This window comes from Pan troglodytes, chromosome 2, assembly GCF_028858775.2.
Source record: "Pan troglodytes isolate AG18354 chromosome 2, NHGRI_mPanTro3-v2.0_pri, whole genome shotgun sequence".
NCBI classification, from domain to species: Eukaryota; Metazoa; Chordata; class Mammalia; order Primates; family Hominidae; genus Pan; species Pan troglodytes.
The window spans coordinates 170,476,873-170,491,287 of record NC_086015.1 but is presented as its reverse complement, the minus strand read 5'-3'; the positions used below and the strand labels follow the sequence as shown (position 1 = coordinate 170,491,287).

Sequence of the window (14,415 nt, the reverse complement as noted above, 5' to 3'; positions counted from 1 at the left end):
ATCCTCCCGAATAGCTGAGACTACAGGCATGCAACACCATGTTCAGCTAATTTTTTGTATTTTTAGTAGGGATGGGGTTTCACAATTTTAGCCAGGTTGGTCTTGAACTCCTAACCTCAAGTGATCCTCCCACCTCGGCCTCACAAAGAGTTGGAATTACAGGCATGAGCCACCGTGCCCAGCCTAAATAAGCTTTTATCAGCTCATGTTAATATAATTAAACTATAGTTATATTGATTCTTTAGCAATAAATGAACTTCGAATTTTAATCTATGTTATAATCCTCATTTTTTAGATACCACTCACCTTTTCCCTGCAGTTCAAAAACTGTAAGTTAGCCGAAGTCACACAGCTTGTTATGTGGTGACCAAGTCTGGGTTGAAATTAAGTCTGTTGAGTTCCAAACCCATACTCATAGACACAGAATAAAACATACTCTGTGCTAGTAGGACCTATTTTCAGCAGAGAAAGTATGCTTGAAAATAGGAGGAACCTCCATTTCTTAAATTTTTTATATGGTATAACTATGATTTATTTCTATATACTTGGTCAAATATAAAAATAAACAGGCAAAAATAAGTTAAAGGCAAAGAAACAAACAAAACTAAACCCCTTAATCCTTGCATATGCAATTGAATACATAATTAAAGTTTTGTGAGTTTTTAAAGCAAAGAACAATGTTCAAATCTGTTAGAGACAAAATTTAGTATTTTCAGTTTCGGGAAATCAAAGGTAAAACACATTTTCTGTATCACAAAGACTAACATAAATCTAGTAGGGAAAAAGGTTAATTAAGCTAGAATAGATAATTTGACTCTATTTCAAGTCACGACATTTTGTAGCCATTTGACTTTGGCCTAAGCTTTCTGAACTTGAAATTCCTTGTCTATGTAATGGGAATCATAATATCTGCTCTCTTTCTTTGTATGATTGTTCTAAGATTAAGAAAAGTAAGGTATGCATATACAGCCTTACAATGGAGAAAAGTAATGTTTAAGTGTATGATGTTCTAGAAAAGAACATTTCCATTTATTTGCATTGTATTGATTTCATTTATGTACTAAATTAGCAGAGCTTTAAGATAGTCAAATATGGAATTCTATTTTATCAGTTACCTATGATGTTTATCTTATTTTTTAGCATAAAAATGTGGGTTTTTCACTATTTCTGATTCTCTTAATATGCTACCTAAAAATGTTATAACAATTATTGTAACATTCATAGCAGGATTCATTTTAGGACAGAAATAATCTTTGTTTTGTGTTACTTAAATAAACATATTTGAATGATAATTTTATATAAAATTAATCCTATAGCTTTTGATATTTAAAAAAAAATAAAATGAAAACCAAACATGGAACTAACTGCCTCTGAAATCTACAGACCTTTATTCTAGGACATTTTAAATGAGGCTTAGGTTGGATTATTCTGTTTTAAAAATGTTGGTAAAACTACAGATGTTTCTGAAAGAGTGAAGCATTACCATTGGCTTGAATTTCTTTTAAAAATAAAAGGACTATACAGGCCTATATAGGTTTTCTGAGAATCATTGGGAAAATTTGGAGCAGATTCCACAGATTTGCATACAGACAGCAATATATATGCATAGGTCACGTTCGTCATTTTTCATATGTATTTTATTAATTCAGTATGAAATAACGCTAGTTAATTTGATGTTCATTGATATATTCCAGAATCAGACTGCAATGAATCTTAATAGATTTACAAATGTCATAACTGAAAAAGTTTCAATGTAATGTTAGCTATCTAAATTGGCAACTAGATGAAAATTTAAAAATAGGAGCATTTTCATGGCAGAGTACAAAATAATTATATCTGATCCCTGCTAAATTTTTCTTGTTTGGAGGATATTTGCTAAGAAATAAGAGCTACTTCCTGTCTTCCTCATGCCAAGCTCTCACAGAGCATCTGACGATTCTGAATCTTACCCCTGGAGTTTAATTCAAACTCAGATAGGATCCTAAATCCTGCAGTCCCTAGGCAGACTCTGGTAGTTTCTGATAGAAAACCCTTCAGAGAATGGGGCCTTCCCCAAATTTGCCAGTTCTTTGTCAGTCACTCTGACAGCATGTGGAAAGTTTTTCTTTAAATCCCTTTTCTAAATTACTTATTTTAATTCTGTAGCTCTTTTCCCTCCCTGACACCTTATTTTTACCATATGCTATTTTTCCAGAAACTGTAGTAGCCATAAAATCATTAATATATATATGTTTTTTCCTTTTGTGAGCTTATGTGATATGAGGAAATGTGAAATCAATATAGTTAGGGCTGGTAGAGATCTACGCAGGATATTAAGAGGGTAAAGAGGGTAAATAACGTGTACAGTTGGGGGAGTGCAGTGTACAAGGAAGGGTTCCTAGACTTGTAGGAGTAATGGCGTGAATGCAGAAGGAGAAGCAAAAGCCTGCCAGGTAAAGATGATGGTAGAGGAGAGAAAGCCTCCCTAGTAAGTGAGCCTCATGAGCAAGGCACAAAATGAGAAATGACTTGGAGTTTATTAAGGAACTACAGAGAGAAGTGCTTCCTGATGTACCCCTTTGAATAGTGAATGCTTTCTAAAGACGTTTTATCACCATGGAGTAGTCATTACTGCTTATTCAGTCTCCTACTAGATTAGCTATATTTAGTTCTTTATTTATGATGTGCACAAAATATCGCATCTATCTATTTGCGGGTATGCATAGTGGAAAGTTTATGAGTCATTAGACTTATACACACCTGAGGTCACTTCCTACCTCTGGCACCCACTCACCACTGTGACCAAGGGCAAGTTATTTAAACTCTCTGAGCTTTAGTTTCTTTTCTTTCTTCTTTTTTTCGAGATGGAAGGTCGCTCTGTCACCAAGGCTGGAGTGCAGTGGCTTGATCTCAGCTTGCTGCAACCTCCGCCTCCTGGGTTCAAGCGATCCTCCTGTCTCAGCCTCCCGAGTAGCGGAGACTACAGGCACACACCACCATGCCTGGCTAATTACTGTGTTTTTAGTAGAGATGTGGTTTCACCATGTTGGCCAGGCTGTCCTGGAACTCCTGACCTCCAAATGATCTGCCAGCCTCAGCCTCCCAAGGTGCTGAGATTACAGGAGCGAGCCACCACGCCCGGCCGAAGCTTTAGTTTTCTTAATTCCTAAAACAGATAAAAATAGTTGTGTTTTAGAATTGCCTTGATGATTAAGTGATATATTGTTTTTAAGATGGTTTGAATTGTATGAGCCCAAACTAGTTCCCTCAGTAGATGGCAACTGTCACTATTATACTTGTTGTTACAAATGCCAATTTATCTTTTTAAATATTAAATTGAATTTATTTAATTCTGGGAGTCATAGAATAACACAAATATGAGTTAGTGTATATAAATTATTTAGGTTAACATATGAGGCTCTTTAATTATATTGTTACTTTTTTAATAGGCAAAATCTCAAATATTATTCAATGTATTGGATGTTGCCCATCAGTTTATAAAGGATGTTAATCCAGATGAACCCAAAGAGGAGAATAATTCTACAAAGGAAACCAGTAAAATTCAACATAAACCCAAATCTGTACTTCTCCAGAAGAGCAGCTCTGAGGTAAACTGAGGAAAATATAGTAGACATTTTCTGACATATGTAACTATGGCAGGTGCCATTCATATACTTAACTTGAGCTATAGAATTTCACCAATAATTTCATCACATTTTTATTTCATATGGATTTGTTCTTCATTAACCAAATACATCTTAAATATAAAAATATTTTCAAGAAGCCTGCTTTGATTCCACTGAACACTACTCTTTTTGGTGAATGATCTTTTGACCATATGTCTTTCTGGACATTTTCATCCATGTCAGGAATTGGATGAGTATTTGGGGAAAACATTTTTTTAAAAACCACAATGCAATATAACAATTTTATATTAGGACTTCATTCAGAGAAGCTAAAAATACAAAACCTTGCCCAGAGTTTTAAGTGACAGGCAATTGCACAGTTATATAAAACCAGATTTATACCAAATTCTGGCAGTTATTTAGATTGACTGCTGATCTGACAACATGCTAGATAAGCTTTTATCAACTCATGTCTATATATTTATAATAGACATATTGATTCTTTAGCAAGAAATGAACTTCAAATTTTGATCTATGTTATAATCCTCATTCTTTTAGATGCCTGTCACCTTTTCTCTGCAGTTCAAAAACTGTAACTTAGCTGAAGTCATTCTGCTTGTTATATGTTGACCAAGTCTGGGTTGAAGTTAAATCTGTTGTGTTCCAAACCCATGCTCATAGACATAAAAGAAAATGTGTTCTATGCTAGTAGGACCTATTTTCAGCAGAGGGAGTGTGCTTGAATTTTTCAGGAGTGTCAGCATATTTGTGTGGATTTCGCTTTCTAACAGACCTGTCAAGGATGTTTTGTGAAGAATCACTGCCTCCTAATTATAATAATAATGTATTGAAGACCAGACACTGCCCTAAATATTTTACACATTATCTCCTTTTGTCTTTTCTTAATTATTCCTCTTTTTCAAATGAGAGAATAGTGGCAGGGAATAGTTTTTATAAATTGCCAAAGGTAGAATTGATAATGGAACTTAGATTTCAGCTCAGACCTTCTGACTCCAAATTTCCTGCATTTAACCATTCTGCAGAGACTGTGGTTTTAAAAGTTTCTTTTTCATGCCTCCCTTTTCATCTAATTTATCCTATCAAAAATAAATCAGCAGCTAACTTTTATTGAACACCTTATGCTAGGCATTGTGCTTAATGCTTTACTTGCCTTATCCAATAATCACAATAACCATGTAAGGTTTGTGCTTTTATTACCCCAATTTAACAGATGAGAGAGATGAGAGATTCAGTAACTAGCCTTACTAGAAAGTGATAGAGTAGGCTCCTCTGTGTTATTTATTAATCTTTACACTAGATGTTTCTTCTTGTCTTCATAGGTAACTATGCATGCTGTATACATTGTCTGCCTCATTGTCTTAACTTAAAAACCATTAATTCAATGATTTTATCCAGGAGTGTATATTAAAATCAACTAGAGAAACATTAAAGAAATACATATGATTGAGTTCAGCATCTCCGTGGGTGGGGTTCAGACGTGTGTGTGTGTGTGTGTGTGTGTGTGTGTTTGTGTGTGGGTGTGTGTTTAACTCCTCAGTGATTCTGGTGAGTGTTCTTGTTGGGAGTCACTGCTATATATGACAGAGTACACAATGAAGAGATAACCCCTTCATAGGCTTAGTGTTCCTCTGTGCCAAAGAGCAGTGCTCCTCAAACCATAATAAGCATCATAAGAATTGGAGATTGTTAAAAACTTGCATTCCTGGGTCTGCCACCAAATTTGGATTTTTAAAAATATTTACATCTGGGTTAGGGCTCAAGAGTCTTATTTTTAATTTAATGGCTAGAAGAGCCAAATGGTACCAATGCCTGATGCTTCTCTTATGGCCTTTTTAATGGATCAAAGCCAATGGCACATCCTTGGAAAGAGGTACAGTTCACGAAAGAGCTTACATCTTATAAGCCGAAACCTGGGTTTGAAATAATGATGCTGTTTTTCTTATAGCATTGTAATATTGGGCAAGTTACTTAGCTTTTTTGCTCTTCTGTTTTCTCCTTTGGAAAGTGGGGATATTAAAACACATCATCTTACAGGGATATCATGTGCTTACAGGGTAATGAATGTACAGCATTGAATTTCTATGTGCGTCTTCAAATTTCTTTTAGAATTGGGCAAGGTCATATTGGACTCTGAGTGGACGTGATATATGACAGTTTTGAGCTGAAACGTTTAAGAGCTAATGTACAACCCTCCAGCTTTTTCTACCCTGCCACAGCTATGTGGAAGCCAGGTATTCCAATGGCATAACTCCAATATGCAAATGTCTGACATCTCTGATTCATTGCTTGGAAGGAAGCTTCCCTGGAGGGCTGCTGAAATTGCTGCATGTTGAAATCATTTTGTATTAAGCCACTGAGTTTTCAATGCTTGTTCATTAGTGTAGCATGTATACATACATACACTGACATATTGCTTACTGGATACCAATAAGTACCTTCTCACAAATACTCCTAAGACTCTATCTTTAAACTAAATTTATCCTGTCTTTTCCAAAACCTATAAATGTTATTGTTGGAGGCGCCCTACCTAGCTTTCCAAGCCAACAAAGGCAGTTATTTTCTGTAGTATTTTCACTTCCTCCTCTGCACATTCAGTTGGTTACTGTATTAGTCTTCTCAGGCTGCCATAACAAAATACCTCCAACTGAGCAGTTTAAACAAGAGAAATTTATTTTCTACTGTTCTGTAGTCTAGAAGTCCCAGATAAAGGTGCTGGCAGTATTGGTTTCTGGTGAGGCTTTACTTCCTGGCTTTTAGATGGCTGCCTTCTTGCTGTGTTCTTATATGGCCTTTCTTCTGTATGCACATGCATACAGAAGGCGGGGGGAGAGAGAGAGAGAGAGAGAAAGAAAGAGAGGAGAGAGAAGAGATATATGATGCCTCTTCTTCTTCCTCTTCTTCTTCTTCTTCTTCTTCTTCTTCTTCTTCTTCTTCTTCTTCTTCTTCTTCTTCTTCTCCTCCTCCTCCTCCTCCTCCTCCTCTTCCTCCTCTTCTGCTTCTGCTTCTCCTCCTCCTGCTCCTTCTTCTTCTTCTTTCTTCTTCTCCTTTTCTTCTTTTCTTCTTCTTCATGTGAGACAGTGTCTTGCTCTGTTGCCCAGACTAGAGTGCAGTGGTGTGAACTCAGCTCACTGCAACCTCCTCCCATGCTCAAACATTCCTTCCACCACAGCCTCCTGTGTAACTGGGACCACAAGTGCATACCACCACGTCCAACTATCTCCCTCTTCTTAACAGGATACCAGTCCTATTAGATTAAGGCCTCAACTTCATAATCTCATTTAACCTCAATTACCTCCTTATAGGCCCTATCTCAAAATGTAGTCACATTGGGGGTTAGGGCTTCAACATATGAATTTGTGCAGGGAGATGCAATTCAGTCCACAATAGTTATCATGTCCCATATAGGCTCCCAGCTAAAAACTCTTGAATGTTTGGTCATTTATTCTATCCTTATTGCTCTTTTAGATACTGAAATTTCTTCTTTAAAAAAAAGGTTTATAAATGGAAAGTGCATTTCATTCTCTTCTAGGAGTCAGGCAACCCTTCTGGTTTTGTATGTATTTTTTACACAAATGTTAATATGTTTTCTCTACAAACATGTTTGCTCTGCATTTTTTTCACTTAACTTTGTAGTTTTTATATTCATATAAGTACATCCTACAACCTTCTCATTCTATGTAGTGGCTGTAAAATACTCCATTTGTTGGATGTGAAAAGACTTTTAAAAATCTATCTTCCACTGATCAGCATTTATGCCATTTCAGTCTTTTGCCAGTAGATGCTAAAATATAAAGTATAATTTTGAATAATGTGGTTTTGCACAAATGTAAGTATATCAGTATGATAAAATCCTGAAACTCCTAGATAAAAAATTATGCATTTGTAATGTTGGTCAATGTGGGCAAATGTCTGTAACATTTTAATTGGTTTCCTTGCAGCCAAACACACTATTTTATAATTTCCCTCTCTTTGCCACACTGGTATATGGGACTTTACAATGGTTTTACATGTCCAATGGGTTTAAGCTCCTCTGTGCAGCAGGCAGAGCCCTTTATATTCTTCTCCTGCTTCCTTTCTACCCTTTATATTTTCTCATTCTTTACTTTTTGCTACATCAATGCAAACTGCTTATAGTTCCATGCCACCAATGCTGTTTGACTCCCATGTCCTAGCATACATATCATTTCCTTTCTCTGGAATGCTGCCTTTGGCACTTTTTGCTTATGGAATTCTTGTTTTATCTTTCAAAATCCAATTCAGACATCATTTCCCCTGAGTTTTACCTGCTTCTTGCACCTTTTTCTGTTGTGGACTTATTAACCTGTGTTTCTGTGGCCAACGGTTAGCATAGTGTCTAGTGTCTTACAGGTCCTCAGATACTTTTTGCTCATATTTAAAATTTCTTATATACATCTTTAACAATATACCCTGAATTGTACTCTAACAAGCTGCCTGTTTATTTTTCAATTGTGGGCTGAACATAGAGATTTATACTCTCATGTCTTAAAAGATGCACATGGATATTTAGCAATTTGACCAGTGTAGGTAATCCACATTTGATAATTCAGCCATTGGTGTGGGTTTTACTTTGCTTGGGTTTCCTAATGTGGCTGTTCTCTCTGATTCACTGCATAGCTTCCAAATACTTCCTTCATTTTCTTGTGTGCTTGGACTGGATTTATATTTTGTACTGAATTCATCTCTCCACAACCATCATTAATCTGAGGAGCATGCATTGTATTACATGCATCGATGAACTTATTCATTCCACTGACTTTTAATGAACACCTACTTTGTGCCAGGCACAGCTCTTGGCACTAAGAAAAAAGACAAAATCCACAACTTCATTATATACTAATGGGGAAGGACAGGCAATAAATAAACATATAGAATAAAGTCACATGGGAGTAAGTAATGGGAAGAAGAATAAAACAGTTAAGGAATTATTAAATGGGGGAAAGGGGGCCTATTAGTTTTAGAATTGGTAGTGAGGAACTCTCTGAGTAGGTAATATTTGAGCATTTCATTGAGTCAACAAAATGAGGGAATGGCTATGTAAAGATATGGAGAAGGCTCATTCCAGGCATTGGGTATAGCTAATACAAGGCCCTGAAGAGGCAATGTGCTTGATGGGTTCTCAGAACTGCAAGAATGTGAGACTAGCTGGTACAGGGTGAATGAAAGGAGAATGGAAGGAGGTAAAGTAAAAGGCAAGGAAATACAAGGTTGTGTAGGGCGGTGTAGGTCCTGGTAGGAACTTGGGGTTTCACAGACAGTCAACAGAGAGTTTTGAGCAGGGGAATGTCTGATCAGATTTACATTTAAAAAAAACCCTGTTTTTTTGATATGAGAAGGTTGCGGGGAGTAGGAGATTGGAGGCATAGGGAGAATGGATACAAGGCAATTGCACCTTTACAGAGAGAACACTGGTGAACAGCATAATGATAAGTTATTAGTTCTGTAGGCTGTCATCTTCATGATTTCTGAAGAGACCATTTATAATTGCCAATAGAGTTTTAAATAACAGAGTAAAGCATATAAATAAGCACAACTTAAAAATATTCTAAGTTTAAAAAGTCTGATTTGTGATGACTAATAATTAGTTCTACCTGTATTTTAAAACACAGAAATTTTTTTATTAAAACAATTTTTGTGGGTAAATACAGAAAATTTAATAAAGCATGCCTATGTATCCTTTTAATTAGGTAGAAATTACAATGATGAAAAGAGCACAATGTACAAAACCAAGAGAGAGTCTGTTGTGTGAAGGGTCATTCGATGAAGAAGCTTCTGCACAGTCCTTTCAGGAAGTGTTAAGTCAATGGAGAACCGGAAATCATGATGACAACAAGAAACAGAATTTACATGCAGCAGTAAAAGGTATGGCCTTTTTTTTTTTTTTTTTTTTTTTTTGAGACAGAGTCTCACTTTGTTGTCCAGGCTGGAGTGCAGCGGTGTGATCTTGGCTTACTGCAACCTCCACCTTCCAGGTTGAAGTAATTCTCCTGCCTCAGCCTTCTGAGTAGCTGGGATTATAAGTGCGTGCCACCATGCCTGGCTAATTTTTGTATTTTTAGTAGAGACGGGGTTTTGCCATGTTGGGCAGGCTGGTCTCAAACTCCTGGCCTCCTGACCCGCCTGCCTCCCCTCCTAAAGTGCTGGGATTACAGACATGAGCCACCGTGCCCAGCCCGTATGGCTATTTTTATACCATGAATGTTTTAAAATGAAGCTGACTTTAGTTTATTTACCTCCATTCTCTGTGAATATAAATGTGATATTCAAAATCTATAAACACTGGGACAGCAGTTTGCTATAACTCCTCAAAGGAGTATGCACTGTGTGATCATTGGTGAGTGGTTTAATATTTATAGGCCCTGAATTGGGCACTAGGGGGATTTGCATTTGTTTTCTATGTAAATTCAGACTGTCAAATGAATGGATAATTGGATTCTTTCAGTTCTTCTTCTAGTAGAAATTTTTGCCAGAACAACTATTGCTTTTTTGAGCAGTAATTGTAACACATAAAATGGGAGAGTCTGTGAGATAAAGAGGAATTTTTTTTTTTTAGAATATTTGACTTAAAAATACAATTTTAAGGACCACTATGAACTTCAGGAGGAGAATTGATTTGCGTTCTCATTGTTTTTGTTTCTTTTTGAACTACTTTTTGTTCTTTTTCTTTTTAATAATTTCGCTCCTACATTCTAGACATTGATGATCCAGATGACTGAACAGTATGTTGAAGTTTCCCAGTATGTCTTGAGGAAAACCATAAGTTTTAAAAGTATTCAATTTATTAATTTTATTACTCAGAATCTTGTAGTGTCTTCCAATTGCTTTTCATTTAATATAAAATGTTAGATAATAAATTTCAATCATGTATCTTACTTGCCAATTTTACTATTTTTATTTCATTTTTTTTCCATTGGAGAAACTCTTCTGATTATTACACTTTTATTACACAGTGTAATTTCTAATCTCAAAGTATCACACAATGTCTTCTAATTATAATTAAACTTTTAAATACCTTTTCTTCAAGTATTTTTCTACATTTCTTTATTACACATCAATTTCATTGACATTTTCAAGACATTATTTGGATGCTGTCTTCTTAGTAGTTTATATCTCAGTATACACCTCATTTCTCATTGGCTGTGTTATTTTATGTGCTTTATGCTTGCTACTTCATGCAATTTTTTTTTGACTTGTCAACTCTGAAAAGTACTAATTATTCTATAGAAATGCTTCTTTGTCTGCTTTGAAAGCCATAGTATTTAAAATAATACTGTACCGAGTTGAAAAGTCACCAGATCAGAAGTATAACTCTTTTAAAATTTGTTCTTCATAATGGAAATAACCGTATGATAAAATAATGAATGCTTATTTTGAAAGACTTGGTTATAACAAAAAGTTACCAAGAAGAAAATGAAAATACCTCAGTCTCATCATATAGAGAAAATCCATGTTAACATTTTGGTACATGTTTTTCAATAACCATAGTTATTATGTACACACACATACACAAAAAAATGAGGTAACACTAAATACTATTAGTTAACTTGCATTTTCACTGAGATTCTGTAATGGGCAACTGGCCATCTAAATAGAGATACACACAATCATTTGTAACTCTGGTAGAGTATTCTATATGGCATGATTTAATCAGACATTTATCGATGGATATTTTATTTCTAATTCCCAGTATTTAAAAGATATTATGATGGGCATCTTAGCTATTTGTGCACTTACATATTTACCTTAAAATAAATTTCTAAATATAGAAATGTTGCCTCAGTGGTGACTTGTTTTATAAAATTTTAATGAATATTGTCAAACTGGCCTCCAAAAAGATTACTGTGTTGGTTGTACTCTCACTGGTAGAGTGTGACATGACTATTTTCCTGCATTTTCTGGTTCTTTAACTTTAGCCAGTTTGGTTGACAATAAATTATTATCATTATAACTGGCATTTTACTGTTATTTGTGAAGTAGACAATATTGGCTATTTTTGTCATTACCTTTTGTTTTTATTATTTGCTAATATTTGGGCACAAGTAATGTTTTACATATTAGAGGTATACAACATTACTCTCAATAATAATTCTATCAGCGAATATTGAGTACACGCTATGTGGTGGGGTCAAATGATGTGCAAAAGCAGTAGCAACTTTGTCTGGAACTTACAGCCTAAGTGGAGGTCAAAAAAATCAAATGATTAGTATAATTTGGATGAAGAAGTGCAATGCCCACGTCCATACCAGGTGTTATGGTTTGGCTGTGTCCCCATCAAAATCTTATCTTGAATTGTAGCTCCCATAATTTCCACGTGTTGTGGGAGGGACCCGGTGAGAGGTAATTGAATCATGGGAGTGGGTCTTTCCTATGCTGTTCTCGTGATAGTGAATACGTCTTACAAGATATGATGGTTTTATAAATGGGAGTTCCCTGCACAAGCTCTCTCTTGCCCACCACCATGTAAGAAGTCTCTTTGCTCTTCCTTTGTCTTCTGTCATGATTATGAGGCCTCCCCAGCCATGTGGAACTATGAATCAATTAAACCTCTTTCCTTTATAAATGACCCAGTCTCGGGTATGTCTTCATTAGCAGCGTGAGAACAGATTAATATGCCAAGTGAAAAAAGCAGGCCCTGCCTCTTTTCAACTGTATCACACGAGTTTGGAAAGCAAGTAGAAGAAGACATTTAACAGTGTTAGATTAAGAAATAAAAAACAAATCAGATTAGATGAGATTGTTTTTATCAATGTAGATGTACTCGCACAGGATTTGGATCTTAGTATTTTGTCTCAAGCACTTCAGGAATGGCAGTAACAATTGGGCGGGTTGGTTAATTGAAAACTGGACTTGATTTGAAAGTTTATGAGATTGAGATGCTGTAATTTCCCTGCCATTTTGTAGAAGAAGAAGTTGGAAGGCTTTGGGAGATAGGAATTTTGGAACCGATAATGTGCAACCTATTTAGCTGTCATTACCAAGGCATTAAGCACCGTAATACTTAAAAAGGTTTGTTGTGGCCTTCCTCTATAGGCTGAAGATGACTGGAGGGGAATGCTTCAATGGGACCAAGCATCTTGATTTCAAAGAATGGAAATGATAGAGGCCAGGTGTTGGCACACAATCTTCAAAATTATGGTGAAAAAATTACCGAAGTAAGGGTCAAGGAAGAGTAGTGATCAGTGTTTCAATTCACAGAGATTTCTGATGATAATTGGTGTACCTAGGAATGAAAAAGTCATGCAGCCTACTGTTTTACCTATAGTAGAAGAAAATTTCTGTTTAATGGGCAGAGAGCCGGCTTCGGCCACCATATTGGGGATTCAGTTTTTTATGAAGTCCTCAGACCTAAGCCAGGTCACAGCTCTGGAATCCCTTAATTAAGAAAGAGACTGGGTCTGCTGGCTTATGTCTGTAATTTCAGCACTTTAGGAGGCCAGGAGGTTAAGACCAACCTGGGCAATGTAGTGAGACCTCATCTCTACACAAAATTTACAGAAAAGTCATACATGATAATGTGAACCTATAGTCCTAGCTACGTGGGAGGCTGAGGGTCAACAATTACCTGAGCTCAGAATTTCAAAGTTACAGTGAGCTATGATCACACCACTGCACTCCACCCTGGGTGACAATGTGAGAGCCTATCACAAAGAAAAAAAAAGAATTTTGTTTGCTTTCCATTATCACTAACATTTAATATTGTGAGATTTAAAAATTTTTGCTTGTCTAATAGAGATGATTTTGTGTACCTCTTATTAGAAATGACATGAAACATCTTTTCACATATTTCTTGACCATTCAGCTTAGTAGTATGCTTTAAATTTCTAGTTTTCTAGTTATTTCTGTTATTGATTTTTAACTTGGTTTTATTTTAGTATTCTAAAATCTCATTTCCTTCTATGTGAAAGGCAGTTACTTTCAATGGCCTAGAAAGTTGTGTGTGATCTGAAGTCCATTATCTCAGACATCTCATCTCCTGTTACTCTCCTGCAGGCATGGCTGGTTTAGTTTCAGCCACTCTTGACTTCTAGCCGTTCTTCACACACTTTAGGCATACTTTCCCATCAGGACTTTTGCACTATCTATTAAGGAAAACACCCATGATCCCATCAATTTGAGGATGGAGAATCTTATGCACATTCTTATACAATGTAGCCAGTGAACCATGAAAGAAGGGAGCAAATAAAAACATAAGTTACATACCTTATTTGGCATTTCCCAGGGAGCCATGCCTCATAAATCCGTAAGTTTGTTTATGACAAGCAATTCTAAACAAGAGCTAGCATTTTAAATACACCATATAGCTAAAGAGTCTCCTCCCAGCAAATATTATTAATTCATTTGCCTGTAGGTCCAGTTATCAACATATTCACAAACAAATTAATCCAGGTCACCTCCCATCTTTATTTCTTGGGAATGTGCCATTGGTAAGGGAGAAAAGCGAATCACGGGCCAGCTGCTTTATCTTCTTCCTCTTCCATCACCCTTCTGTGTTTAGAGTTTATATCTCAAGCACAGTGGCTCTTCTCTAACATCTAGACAGCAAAAAGAAAAGAGTTCTTTTTTTCCCCCCCCTTTTAGCTCTCCTGTCAAGAAATCTTGTTTCAAAATGAAAAGGGGGACTCATAGTGGAGGCATTTCTTTTCTCTCATGACTTGCTCATGTCCTTAACTCTGTTCTTTCAGTTCGAGGGATTCTGATCAGTGTTTTCCTAAACTTTTTCCAATTGCTTTCTTCAACACTGCTCTACTCTTTGGGAAAAATAGAAGTGGGA

At 36.0% G+C, this 14,415-nt stretch overlaps 1 protein-coding gene across 26 annotated transcripts in view; it reads left to right on the top strand.

Moving 5' to 3' along the window:
* Window positions 1-14,415, top strand: part of ZBBX (zinc finger B-box domain containing) — a 283,593-nt gene that overhangs the window by 43,824 nt on the left and 225,354 nt on the right. For all 26 annotated transcript variants that reach the window (XR_008547313.2, XR_010155869.1, XR_008547311.1 and 23 more), the window contains 2 exons: window positions 3,429-3,587; window positions 9,332-9,506. Coding sequence is in view for 16 of the 26 variants with exons in the window: in XM_054682343.2 (XP_054538318.1) it covers window positions 3,429-3,587; window positions 9,332-9,506 (334 nt within the window). In the remaining 10 variants the exon portion in view is untranslated. The remainder of the gene's footprint in view (window positions 1-3,428; window positions 3,588-9,331; window positions 9,507-14,415) is intronic.